This window comes from Nerophis ophidion, linkage group LG21 (assembly GCF_033978795.1).
Source record: "Nerophis ophidion isolate RoL-2023_Sa linkage group LG21, RoL_Noph_v1.0, whole genome shotgun sequence".
Taxonomy (NCBI): Eukaryota; Metazoa; Chordata; class Actinopteri; order Syngnathiformes; family Syngnathidae; genus Nerophis; species Nerophis ophidion.
In genome coordinates, this window is record NC_084631.1 from 33,280,293 (window position 1) to 33,295,002 (window position 14,710).

The following is a 14,710-nucleotide window of genomic DNA, read 5'->3' on the forward strand; positions in this document are numbered from 1 at the left end:
GTGACCAAGCGGTTGTTGCTGGACACACCACAGACTCTTGGGAGAAGAAGGATATCCACCTATTGGGAATTATGACAACAGGACATCTGCTGATTGGAGTAAGTGTTGCTCTGGTTCGTCGACAAATTGGAAGTTGCTGGCAGTCTTCAAAGTACCCCAAAGCTGGCACAAATGATTGGAGGATGCGGGAAGAACTGTGGATTACATCGGACTGTCTACCCCGCAGTTTTTGAGGACCAGTCATAGACAATTTTAGAGTGAAAAGCAAATTTTATTTTCACTCGCATACAAATCTTTTTAACTTGGATTGTTTCCCTGGCTTCGAAACTCTCCCGAAGATCACTGCAGGAAGACACAACAAACTCCCTTTTGTGTCTCTCATGGACACACACCTGTTGTTGTGAACTTTGGACTAGCGACGCCAAATACATCAAGGCCGCGGAACAGAGACACACTATGAGCTTATACACACACATCCACAAAAAAATATACGCCACACATACACCCCCCCTACCCCCAATCTAACGCCCTCGACGCAAATCCTGTAGGGGTGATGAATGGATGGTCAGCGCCTGAAGAGCTGCGGCCTACCACCATGACCTTGAACTACCTTCCCTCTGTTGCTAGATATCTCGAGATGTATGTTGTAATATGTGAATGTGCTTTGCTATGGAGGTTTTTTCCCACTCCAGACTGGGCCCCCTTAGGAGCCCAGTCTAGATTGTATTTTTTTACTCATCCTTCCCCAGCGTTTACCTTTTTCCCATCTTTTACGGGGCGCCTTATGGCGACCCATCAGCGTTCTTGTTCTGTAACCCTGTACACTGTTTGTCTAATCTTGAACAGGTTTGTGCTGAAAACATAGTTTTGTTGTACTTGTTGCAATGACAACAAAGACCTACCTACCTACTTCTGCGGACCCCCTGATATATGGGAGTTCAAGATCGCCATAATATTTGGAACTATTATTGAACTAAATCAACAATAATAAATAAGATTAAAAAACAATTACAAACAAACAAAAAAATACTAAAAGCAGTCGTTTTGTCACAAATGTGTCGACTTTTTTCTTATGAAATTGGGAAACATTTCTCATATTCTTACTGTTTCTGAAATATTGCAAAATTTTATCGTAAAATGTGTACTTTTTAATGTAAAATGATTACTATTTAATGCAAATGGTGACATTTGTCATACAACATATCGACTTTTATCGCAATGCTGCCATTTTTGTTGTTGTCCTTGTCAAATAGTGGCATTTTTGGAGTAAAATTATGACTTTTGTCATAATTTTATTCAAAATTATGACTTTTGTCATAATTTTGTCTAGTACAATTCTGATTAGTTTTTTCATGTTTACAAGTTTTCTTATAAAATTGTGACTTTTGTCGCGTAAAATTGCAACTTTTCATAAAATACAAGCTTTTTTTTTAAAAATTGCGACTGTTTTTGAGTAAAAATCCAACTTGTATCAGAATATTGCACGACTGTCCAGTTTTTCTTGTAAAACTTTGACTTGCGTTGAGTAAAATGTAATAATCACTTATTCTTCTGTTTGATACTTTACATTGGTTTTGGATGGTACCACACATTTGGGTATCGATACGATACCAAGTAGTTACAGGATCATACATTGGTCAAAATAAAAGTTTGCTGAGTTTATAAACAATAAAAAAAAACTAAGGATTTTGTGATGTTGAATAGATACACTCTTGTACTTGGTATCATTACAGTCAATGTTCGCCTCAATCCACCCATTTGTTTACATTGTGTAGCGCTAGCGGCGAGCTATTGAATCCTCCTACGGTGTGTAGTGAAGTATGTTTAGCTATTCCTCGTCCTGCAGGGACGATACTGGTAAACTCGTTTTTTTTGGGTCGCCATGGAGATGAGGATTAGTGATTTAGAAGGAGCTGAATCACTCCCGACTGGGGATAACATGAGTAAGAGCTAACCACATCCTGCTAATAGCTTCAACTTTATCCTTTGTTTTTAAGCCAAAATGAGTACATTCTCCCTTTTATATATCCACACTGTTTCTGCTTGCAAGTACGCCGTGTGTGTGTGTGTGTGTGTGTGTGTGTGTGTGTGTGTGTGTGTGTGTGTGTGTGTGTGTGTGTTGCCTAACATGGGTCTTTGCTCGTTTTACCAGCAATGTCACAACGTGTCCGTAAAAAAACAAAAAAAAACTACTAAAAAACATACCATTGTTTTTCAGAGGCAGTATAGTACCGGCATACAACCCCAGCCTTGTGTTTTACCTAACATCATGAATATTTCTGATTAATTATGGATATATTTTAGAATTTCTAAAATACTTCCGATAATCATTATAACCGCGGCCCACGTTTTGAGCGATGCTATTTTGGTTTTGTGACCCCCTCAGCTCCCCTCGCGTGATACAAACCTGGATTCCCGATCCCTCTGGAACGGTAATCTTCCAGACACAGTTGAGGCTGTTGAGGTAAGGCTCTGGAAACCCAGGAGACAAAATGGTCCCGGTGCGAAAAGTGAGATTGGCCCCACACGGAACTGCGGGAAGACAAGAGAGCAGTACAGTAATTATAATAATTCTACTTTCTGTAGATACTGTTCAAATGTTTCATTTTAGGGGTAACTGAACTAATCATCCGATCAGGTCTCTTTATTCCACTAGTATTCCGACGCTGGTTTTTTTCCAGATTGTGATGCACAGTTCGCATATGCACAGAGCATCTGTTACAGCTGCCTGTGTGTGTGTGTGTGTGTGTGTGTGTGTGTGTGTGTGTGTGTGTGTGTGTGTGTGTTTGTGTGTTCTTGTATTTCTACCCTTCTTGAGACACCAACAAGGAATAATACTGTCCATTTGAGGACCGGTGAACATGTTAGGACCGATTTCATGGTCCCAATACCGAAAACCAGTGCATCTACAAACCCTGTTTCCATATGATTTGGGAAATTGTGTTAGACGAAATACAATGATTTGCAAATCATTTTCAACCCATATTCGGTTGAATATGCTACAAAGACAACATATTTGATGTTCAAACTGATAAACATTTATTTTGTTTGCAAATAATCATTAACTTTAGAATTTGATGCCAGCAACACGTTACAAAGAAGTTGGGAAAGGTGGCAATAAATACTGATAAAGTTGAGGAATGCTCATCAAACACTTATTTGGAACATCCCACAGGTGTGCAGGCTAATTGGGAACAGGTGCATGCCATGATTGGGTAGAAAAGCAGTTTCCATGAAATGCTAAGTAATTCACAAACAAGGATGGGGTGAGGGTCACCACTTTGGAAGCAAATTGTCGAACAGTTTTAGAACAACATTTCTCAACGAGCTCTTACAAGGAATTTAGGGATTTTACAATCTACTGTCCATAAAATCATCAAAAGGTTCAGAGAATCTGAAGAAATCACTGAACGTAAGTGATTATATTACGGACCTTTGATCCCTCAGGTGGTACTGCATCAAAAAATGACGTCAGTGTGTAAAGGATATCACCACATGGGCTCAGGAACACTTCATAAAACCACTGTCAGTAACTACAGTTGGTCGCTACATCTGTAAGTGCAAGTTAAAACTCTACTATGCGAAGCAAAACCCATTTATCAACCACCGGAAACACCACCGGCTTGGCTGGGCCCGAGCTCATCTATGATGGACTGATGCAAAGTGGAAACGTGTTCTGTGGTCTGACGAGTCCACATTTCAAATTATATGTGGAAATTATGGACGTGGTGTCCTCAGGAACAAAGACAAAAATAACCATCCGGACTGTTATAGGCGCAGAGTTTGAAAGCCAGCATCTGTGATGGTATGGGGGTGTATTAGTGCCCAAGGCATGGGTAACTTACACATCTGTGAGGGCACCATTAATGATAAATAGTCCACGCAGGTTTTGGAGCAACATATATTGTCATCCAAGCAATGTTATCATGGACACCCCTGCTTATTTCAGCAAGACAATGCCAAGCCATGTGTAACAACAGCATGGCTTTGTAGTAAAAGAGCGTGGGTACTTTCCTGGCCCGCCTGCAGTCCAGACCTGTCTCCCATGGAAAATGTGTGGCGCATTATGAAGCGTAAAATACGACAGCGGAGACCCCGGACTGTTGAACGACTGAAACTCTACATAAAACAAGAATGGGAAAGAATTCCACTTTCAAAGCTTCAACAATTAGTTTCTTCAGTTCCTAAATGTTTATTGAGTGTTGTTAAAAGAAAAGGTGATGTAACACAGTGGTGAACATGCCCTTTCCCAACTACTTTGGCAGATGTTGCAGCCATGAAATTCTAAGTTAATTATTATTTGCAAAAGAACATAAAGTTTATGAGTTTGAACATCAAATATGTTGTCTTTGTGGTGCATTCAACTGAATATGAGTTGAAAAGGATTTGCAAATCATTGTATTCCGTTTATATTTACATCCAACACAATTTCTCAACTCATATGGAAACGGGGTTTGTAATAGAGAGGCAAATAATAGAGTCTGTGAACATTGCTCCAAAGTCAGGATTTTTTGTTTGATTTAATGTGCATACAAAAGTAAACATTGACAGTTGCAAAGGCAGTGATAAAGTATAGAACAAGATAAAGGAGGACTTCCCTATTCATCCCCCTGAAAATCCGCCAGGTGAACAGCTGATTTTACGACATCCAGAGCTAAAGTAAGACAACCCGTGTCCCATATGTGACCGTAGGATGAACAAATACACAACGTTACTAAGACTATAGTGGCCATTAACAGTTGGCTTCTACAGCTGGGTTGCCCAAAGTGTGGTACAGGGGCCATCTGTGGTCCGTGACTCCTTTGTCATCGGCCTTGAGGACATCACAAAAAAACAAAAAAATAAAGATCTCATTTGCACCCATGGTAGTGAAATCTATCGAAATCAGGGTGGTCCCAAAAAGGAGGGATTTTTCAAATTGACTGCGTTTCGGTTTTAAAACTGCTCCCCTATGGACAACATATGAAATAAGTGTGTGTAAGAAATTGAAGTGCGCCCCCTTTGGCCAAAAGGTATTTATGAAACATATACAATAAATATCTATATAGAGACATACTGTAATAACTTAAAGTAAATAATGAAGATTAAAAACCAAGTACACACAAAAAATAAAAAAAATAAAAGGGAACTAAAAGCAGTCTTTTTCTCACAATATGTCAACTTTTTTTCTGATAAAATTGGCAACAATTTCTCACATTCTTTCTGTTTCTGTAATATGCAATATTTCCTCATAAATTTTTTACTTTTTAATAAAAAAATATTACTTTTTTATCACAATGTTGTCAATTTGTCCTTGTAAAATGGGGACATTTTTGGAATAAAATTATGACTTTTGCCAAGGAAAATTCCGATTATTTTTATTATAATTTAGCCAAAATGTTAAAGTTTTCTTCTAAAATTGTGACTTTCGTCGAGTAAAATTGCGACTCTTTTCATAAAATTGCCAAAAACGTAATCTTTTTCTGGTAAAATTGTGACTGTTGTTTGGTAAAATTCCAACTTGTATCATAATATTGCACAAATGTTTAGATTTTCTTGTAAAACTTTGACTTGTGCTGAGTAAAATGACAACTTTTATTATAATACTGCCAAAATTCTAAGTTTTCCTTGTGAACTTGTGACCTTTTTCTTGTGAAATTTAAACTCATTTTTCACGACAAGCTTTTTTATATTTGCATAGTATGTATATATTATTAATGTTGTAAATCTAAATCTTTATAAATCTAGAAAAGCTGGTCCTGAAGAGGTAGGCATTTTTCTCAGGTCTCAAGAAGGTAAAAAATACAAAAATGTGTGTGTTTTCTTGTATTTCTACCCTTCTTGAAACATCAACAAGAAAAAGTATCTTCCATATGAGTAGGTGTGAACAAGTTAGGACATAAATCATGGTCCCAATATGGAAAACCATTGCATCTAATAGAGAATGTCTCATTTGTGGTGAAATCGATCAAAATGAGGGTGGTCCCAAAACGGAGGGATTTTTCAAATTGACAGTGTTTCTGTTTTAAAAGTGCTCCCCTATGGTCAACATATGAAATAACAAGTTTGTGTGAAAAATTAAAATGCGCCCCCTTTAGCCAAAATAATAAAATAAATTAAAATAAATTTGTATATAGGGACGTACTGTAAAAACAAAATAAATATTGACGATTAAAAAACGATTATAAACAAAAAATAAATTAAAAAAAAATAATTAAAACAGTCATTTTCTCCCAATGTGTCGACTTTTTTCTTAGAAAATTGAGGACAATTTCTCATATTCTCTCTGTTCCTGTAATATTGCAATATTTTCTAAAAAAATTATTACTTTTTTATGTAAAAATATTACTTTTTAATGCAAAATGATGACATTTGTCATATAAAATACTGTCTTTTATCATAATATTGCCATTTTTAGGGACCGAGTGTCCCTTTGGGACAGAAGACCCTATTGTATTTTCTAAGGTTGCATTTTTGTTGTCCTTTTAAAATGGGGACATTTTTGGAGTAAAATTAAGAGTTTTGTCATAATTTTGCCAAGTAGAATTCCGATTATTATTATAATTTAGCCAAAATGTTAAAGTTTTCTTATCAATTGGGACTTTTGTCGAGTAAAATTGCGACTATTTTCATAAAATTGCCAAAAATGTAAGCTTTTTCTTGTAAAATCGCGACTATTACTGAGTACAATTCCAACTTTTAACATAATATTGCACAAATGTTCAGATTTTTTTGTAATCTTTTGACTTGTGCTGAGTAAAATGACGACTTTTATTATAATACTACCAAAATCCTAAGTTTTTCTTGTGAAATTGTGACCTTTTTCTTGTGAAATTCCAACTCATTTTTCACAACAAGCTTTTTTATATTTGCATAGTGTGTATATATTATTAATGTTGTAAATATAAATCTTTATAAATCTAGAAAGGCTGGTCCTAAAGAGGTTGGCAGGTTTCAAGAAGGTAAAAAATACAAAAATATGTGTGTTTTCTTGTATTTTTACCCTTCTTGAAACATCAACAAGAAAAAGGAGCTTCCATATGAGGAGGTGTGAACAAGTTAGGATATAAATCATGGTCCCAATATGGAAAACCATTGCATCTAATAGAGAATGTCTCATGTGCACCCCTGCTGGTGAAGTCTATCAAAATGAGGGTGGTCCCAAAAAGGAGGGATTTTTTTAATTGACTGTGTCTGTTTTAAAAGTGCTCCAAATTTGGTAAACATATGAAATAACAAGTGAGTGTGTGAGGAATTGAAATGCGTTCCCTTTAGCCAAAATAAAAAATGTAAATAAGAATGTGTATAGAGATATACTGTAATAAAGTAAATAATGAGGATTAAAAAACAATTACAAAAAAAATAAAAAAAATACCTAAGCAGTCGTTTTCTCACAACGTGTCGACTTTTTTCTTATAAAATTGGGAACAATATCTCATATTCTTTCAGTTTCTGTAATATTGCATTATTTCCTCATAAAGTTATTACTTTTTTATTTAACATTTTTACCTTTTAATGCAAAATGGTGATGTTTGTCATATAAAATTCTGACTTTTATGACATTACCAATTTTTGTTGCTGTTCTTGTGGTGACATTTTTTTAGTAAAATTATGATTTTTGTCATTTTGCCAAGTAAAAAATCTGATTATTATTCTAATACTGCCCAAATTTTAAAGTCATATATAAAATTGTACATTTTAATTACACATTTTTCATAAAATTGCCAACATTTCAAGTTTTTTTTGTGGAATTGCGACTGTTGTCTAGTAATTTTTTTTATCTTCTATCATAATATTGCACAAATGTTAAGTTTTTCTTGTAATCTTTTGACTTGCGTTGAGTAAAATGACGACTTTTATTATGATACTGCCAAAATTCAAAGTTTTTCTTGTGAAATTGTGACCTTCTTCTTGTGAAATTCCAACAAATTTTTACAACAAGCTTTTTTATATTTGCATAGTATGTATATATTATTAATGTTGTAAAATGGGGACAATTTTGGAGTAAAATTGTAAGTTTTGTCATAATTTTGCCAAGTAAAATTCTGATTATTATTATAATTTAGCCAAAATGTTAAAGTTTTCTTATACATTGTGACTTTTGTCAAGTAAAATTGCAACTCTTTTCATAAAATTGCCAAAAATGAAAGCTTTTTCTTGTAAAATTGCGAATGTTACTGAGTACCATTCCAACTTTTAACATAATATTGCACAAATGTTCAGATTTTCTTGTAATCTTTTGACTGGTGCTGAGTAAAATGACAACTTTTATTATAATACTGCCAAAATTCAAAGTTTTTCCTGTGAACTTGTGACCTTTTTATTGTGAAATTCCAACTAATTTTTCACAACAAGCTTTTTTATATTTGCATAGTATGTATATATTATTAATGTTGTAAATCTAAATCTTTATAAATCTAGAAAAGCTGGTCCTAAAGAGGTTGGCATTTTTCTCAGGTCTCAAGAAGGTAAAAAAATACAAAAAATGTGTGTGTGTGTTTTCTTGTATTTCTACCCTTCTTGAAACATCAACAAGAAAAAGTATCTTCCATATGAGGAGGTGTGAAGAAATTAGGACATAAATCATGGTCCCAATATGGAAAACCATTGCATCTAATAGAGAATGTCTCATTTGTGGTGAAATCGATCAAAATGAGGGTGGTCCCAAAAAGTAGGGATTTTTCAAATTGACTGTGTTTCGGTTTTAAAAGTGCTCCCCCTGTGGTCAACATATGAAATAACAAGTTTGTGTGAAAAATTAAAATGCGCCCCCTTTGGCCAAAATTAATAACATAAATTCCAATAAATATGTATATAGAGACAAACTGTAAAAACAAAATAAATATTGAATTTTAAAAAACAATTATAAACAAAAAATTAAATAAAGAAATAAACAATTAAAACAGTCATTTTTTCACAATGTGTCAACTTTTTTCTTATAAAATTGGGAACAATTTCTCATATTCTCTCTGTTTCTGTAATATTGTAATATTTTCTCATAAAATTATTACTTTTTAATGCAAAATGATGACATTTGTCATATAAAATACAGACTTTTATCTCAATATTGCCATTTTTAGGGAACGAATGTCCCTTTGGGACAGAAGACCCTATTGTATTTCTAAGGTTTTATTTTTATTGTCCTTTTAAAATGGGGACATTTTTGGAGTAAAATTATTAGTTTAGTCATAATTTTGCCAAGTAAAATTCAGATTATTTTTTATAATTTAGCCAAAATGTTAAAGTTTTCTTATCAATTGTGACTTTTGTGGAGTAAAACTGCGACTCTTTTCATAAAATTGCCAAAAATGTAAGCTTTTTCTTGTAAAATTGTGACTGTTACTGAGTACAATTCCAACTTTTGACATAATATTGCACAAATGTTCAGATTTTCTTGTAATCTTTTGACTTGTGCTGAGTAAAATGACGGCTTTTATTATACTACTACCAAAATTCTAAGTTTTTCTTGTGAACTTGTGACTTTTTTCTTGGGAAATTCCAACTCATTTTCCACAACAAGCTTTTTTATATTTGCATAGTATGTACATATTATTAATGTGGTAAATACTCATCTTTATATATCTAGAAAGGCTGGTCCTAAAGAGGTAGACATTTTTCTCAGGTCTCAAGAAGGTAAGAAATATAAAAATGTGTGTGTGCGCGCGAGTGTGTGTGTGTGTGTGTGTGTGTGTGAGAGAAATATGGCACGATGCTGCTGGGCGGCCTCAATGTGTGAGGCGCACTTGTGACCTGCCACCTGTGTTGCTGCACGGGTGAATATCCTTGTTTTTCCACAGGCGATCGCTGGCAGCGCACATCTGTGGCAGGTTAACGCGAAGGCTCGCACGCAACTTGTCGTGTTTTGCAAGCAGAATGAAGAAAGGAAGATAAGAAAGAATAAAAAAAAACCCGTGTGCGTGTGTGTGTGGTGTGTGTGTGTGTGTTCCTTGTTGCCGGGTGTCCTACCTATACAGCCGGGGATGGAGCTGTTCCACTGTGCCAAGGCGTTGGGTACCGTCAGGCATTCGATGGCGCCCGGGCCCTCCAGCACATAACCTGGGCTGCACTCAAAGCGGATGACGGCGCCAACTGCAAAATTGTTGCCCATCCGTCGACCATTCCGGGGCTCTGGGACCGAACTGCACTGTGTGGCACTGGTCCGTGGCACCGCTGAACACAAGAAGACAAAATGTGGCTCTTTGTTATTTCCAAACGGAAATAATATACTTACAGATACTATTTGTATGTGTAAATACAGAAAACAACCTCCGAGATTTCTCATTGTCCCATTGGGTTGAGTTTTTCCTTGCCCTGATGTGGGATCTGTTGTCGTCGTGGCTTTTGCAAGTCATTGTTTTGTCTGCTCATGGAAAACAAACATCCTAATCTACGATTTGACTCCCTTGAACGGCCTTGACGCTGTGGAAACAGGACCGGGCTGTTTTGAAAAACACCCCCGACGAAACCTCAATGATCGTACTTGCCAACCTTGAAACCTCCAATTTCGGGAGGTGGTGTGTGTGTGTGGGTGGGGGGGGCATGGTAGGGGGTTGGGTGGGTGGGTGGTTGGGGGCGTGGTTAAGAGCGGAAGAGTATATTTACAGTTAGAATTTACCAAGTCTAGTATTTCATATATATATATACTGTATATATACAAGAAATACTTGACTTTCAGTGAATTTCAGTGGGCGGCATAGCTCGGTTGGTAGAGTGGCCGTGTCAGCAACTTGAGCGTTGCAGGTTCGATTCCCGCTTCCGCCATCCTAGTCACTGCCGTTGTGTCCTTGGGCAAGACACTTTACCCTCCTGCTCCCAGTGCCACCCACCCTGGTTTAAATGTAACTTAAATATTGGGTTTCACTATGTAAAGCGCTTTGAGTCACTATAAAAAGCGCTATATGAATACAATTCACTTCACTTTACTATATATATACATATATATATATATATATATATATATATATATATATATATATGTATAAGAGAAATACTTGAATTTCAGTGTTAATTTATTTACACATACACACACACACACACACACACACACATCTACTCATTGTTGAATTAAGGGTTGAATTGTCCATCCTTGTTCTATTCTCTGTCACTATTTTTCTAACCATGCTGAACACCCTCTCTGATGATGCATTGCTTTGTGGCACACACAAAAGGGCTTTCATCAAATGCACTCGAGTCTGGAATCTTCCATCTCTCCCTAGCATGGCCCAAAACGTACAGTAGATGGCAGTATTGTCCTGTTTAAGAGTGTCACACTATTGCTGTTTACGGCAGACAAACTGCTTTACGGTGGACAAAAACGTGACTGCTGTTGTTGTGTGTTGTTACCGGGCTGGGAGGACTTTGATGAAACTGCCTAACAATAAACCCACATAAGAAACCAAGAACTCCCCCTCGATCATTCTACAGTTATAACGTCACTGGGCAGGCATGCTGTTTATATTGTGGGAAAGCAGGACGTGAAAACAGGCTGTTGACACGTCACTCAGGTCCGCATGGAGCTGGAGGGGGCGTGGCCTCCAGGTCCGCCTGAATTTCGGGAGATTTTCGAGAAAGAATTTGTCCCACGAGGTTTTTGGGAGAGGCGCTGCATTTCGGGAGTCTCCCGAAAAATCCGGGAGGGTTGGCAAGTATGTCAATGATGGACGCTTTTGACCTCCCTGCCTCCTTTACGACACCTGGAGTCAAACTTTTGCAGTCTAAAAAACATTACATCATCACACCCGAGACAATTGGGCTTACACACATAGCCCCACCTCACCCCCACCCCACGCCTTCACCACAGCTTTTACTCCTCTGTGTGATGTCCGGATGGCAGCGCTTCAAAGCAGCGGTCCCCTTCCAGGGCCCCAACTCCCCGCCCCTCTGTTGCGAGTTTGTCGTGATTAAATGTAACATGCTTATGTGTGCATTGAATAGAGGTTTTTTCTCCCACTCCAAACTAAGCCCCCATAGCGAGCCCAGTCTAGATTTAATTTTTTTACTCATCTTTTTCCCCAGCGTTTTACCTTTTTCGCATCTTTTACGGGGCGCCTCATGGCGACCCATCAGCGTTCCTGTTCTGCAACCCTGTACACTGTTTGTTTGTCTAATCTTGAACGGGTTTGTGCTGAAAACAAAGTGTTGTACTAGTGCAATGACAACAAAGACCGACCTACCTACCTACCTTCTTGCCTGCAGCCCTTTGAGACACTTGTGATTTAGGGCTATATAAGTAAACTGATTGATTGATCGAATGTTTTTTATGTGGCCAACAAGTATGTGCTCCAATCACTCTATCACAAAAAAATAAGAGTTGTAGAAATGATTGGAAACTCAAGACAGCCATGACTTTATGTTCTTCGCAAGCGTATGTAAACTTTTGACCACGACAGCTATTTTAAGCGGTTTGCATCAAGACGGAAAAGAGCGGCCGCGGAACAGTTTCCGCCTTGATAAATCACACCATGTGTCCCAGTATTGTGGGCGTTCTGCTAATTATCATACCATCTGCATATTGTCAAGTGTAGGGGTAAGAAACTCACCTTGGTAGACCAGGTGGAATCCCCTGGAGCTGGACTGGCCTCTGGAGGTGAAGCGTATCAGGATCTGGTTGGTCGTCGCCAGCGGCAGCGACTCGCCTGCAACGAGGGAAGAATTTGGGACGTTACAAACCGATAAACTCATCTCTCGTGGTTTCGCTTGAAGCACAGACTTGGAGTTCAGGCTCGGTTTTATCTCTTCTGTGAGGACCTTGAACACGACTTGAAGTGCACCTGGACTACAGTTACTTACTGGGGAACTTTTTTGGCTGTTACATATGTTTGGGGGTTTGAATTGTCATGGCAACCAAGTACGTGCAGGGTTTCCCACACATTCATTTATTTTTGGCGGCCCGCCACGAAAGAATTACGGCCGCCACAAATAAAAAAAAACGATATATATATATATATATATATATATATATATTTTTTTTTTTTTTCCGGCTTTTGAGTCGCTCGACCGCTCATAAAAGCAATGGGACAGTCTGTGAATGGAGCTTGTAGTTACATATTATATAGATATGTAAATATTATATAAATATGTACATAAAGTGTTGTAATTATATTCCAACTCTGCGTTCTTCTTGGTCATCACCGCTGCCCCCCGACCACACCACCACAAATAGATGCCTGACCTGTGGGAAAAACTGTGGTGACTCACCAACACTGTTGGTCACATTTTTAAATGATACTACACAAAAACACCAATAAAAATAAAGTGTTAATTGGACACTAGCAGCACAAAGCTGTCATGTCAGCAGTTTTTGTTGTTGTTGTTTTCTTTCAAACTGTCATTGCTCAAAAAGTAATAAAAACTTATTATCGAGGGATATATCTACCATACCATAAGGCAGGGGTGTCCAAACTTTTTCCCCTGAGGGCCACACATGGAAAAAATAAATTATGCAGGGGCCATTTCGATATATATATTTTTTTCAAACTATAACAAAATAAATGAATTTTTAAAATGTATTTTATCTTTAGGGGTCCCGGGGACCATAATGTGTCTCAGTTAATAAAATGTTAAGAATAAGTCAACTTTTTATTATTATTTTTCATTTAACGCTTACAGTAAATCTCTATATCAACTTAAAAAAAAAAAAAAAGGTTTTATGGCTTTTGTGTCAAAAACATCTTTGTTTTTTTTAATAGTAAAACTGAAATATGCAGTATTTAGTAATTAAAGCCCTAAAAAATAAATAATGCTTGACACCATTGATTTTAATTCTTCATTATTTTTGAGTAATCACAGTGAAAAGATAAATAAAATACCACTGAATATATATTGGGTTCCAAAAGGTGCCCCACTCAGAAAGTGATAAATTTTTATTAGGTTTTTTTTTAACTTTCAACACTTAAGTTACGAGATCAATTTCAGGTATATCTGTTAAATTTAAACTATTATTTTGTTTGTTTTATCCTTTTTTGTCAAAGAAAAAGTTTATGTTTTTATATGGCAACTACACAATATATGCAATGTTTTCCAAATAAAACATTTTAAAGTGAAATATTTGATCTAATTGGAGCTTTGAAAATAATTCATTATAACAAAGTTTTTTGTAATATTTTTTTTGGGGGGGAATGGCAAAAATAAATAAAGACAAAAGAAAAAAAAACAGTCTCGATAGATTTCACCTCATTCCAATATTTTCAATGTTCTTTTTTATTTTTGCTTTAGCATTTCCAGAATGTGTGGCGGGCCGGTCAACAATTAGCTGCGGGCCGCAAATGGCCCCCCGGGCCGTACTTTGGACACCCCTGCCATAAAGTATGGGTATGGTATGGTATCTATACTACATTGGTAAAGCCCTTTAAAAAGAACCTTATTTGAAGAACAAAAGGCTGCACATCACAAAGAACTACAGGCAAAGCACAGACTAAAAAAATAACATTTAAAACAGAGGTAAAATATACATTCAAAAATCAAATGCTAATCATTTTAAGAACAAATTGTTAGATTAAAAAGCAGTTAAAAACAGTTAAAATGTCATTTTTGAAAAATAATGATTAAAACCAAAGTTATGACTTATTGACCTAGTTAATGCTCCAATTACTTCACATCAAATATTAAATTAAAACATTTTTATATACTATATATATACAAATATTTTATATATTTTTATAGCGCTTTTCTCTAGTGACTCAAAGCACTTAACCCAATACCTAAGTTACATTTAAACCAGTGTGGGTGGCAC

At 36.5% G+C, this 14,710-nt stretch overlaps 1 protein-coding gene across 1 annotated transcript in view; it reads right to left on the reverse strand.

The window, feature by feature from the left end:
* csmd2 (CUB and Sushi multiple domains 2) overlaps positions 1-14,710 on the reverse strand; it is an 819,059-nt gene that overhangs the window by 243,665 nt on the left and 560,684 nt on the right. The window contains exons 34-36 of the mRNA XM_061882497.1: positions 12,519-12,614; positions 9,946-10,149; positions 2,408-2,532 (exon numbers count right to left, since the gene is read on the reverse strand). Of these exons, the coding sequence (XP_061738481.1) occupies positions 2,408-2,532; positions 9,946-10,149; positions 12,519-12,614 (425 nt within the window). The remainder of the gene's footprint in view (positions 1-2,407; positions 2,533-9,945; positions 10,150-12,518; positions 12,615-14,710) is intronic.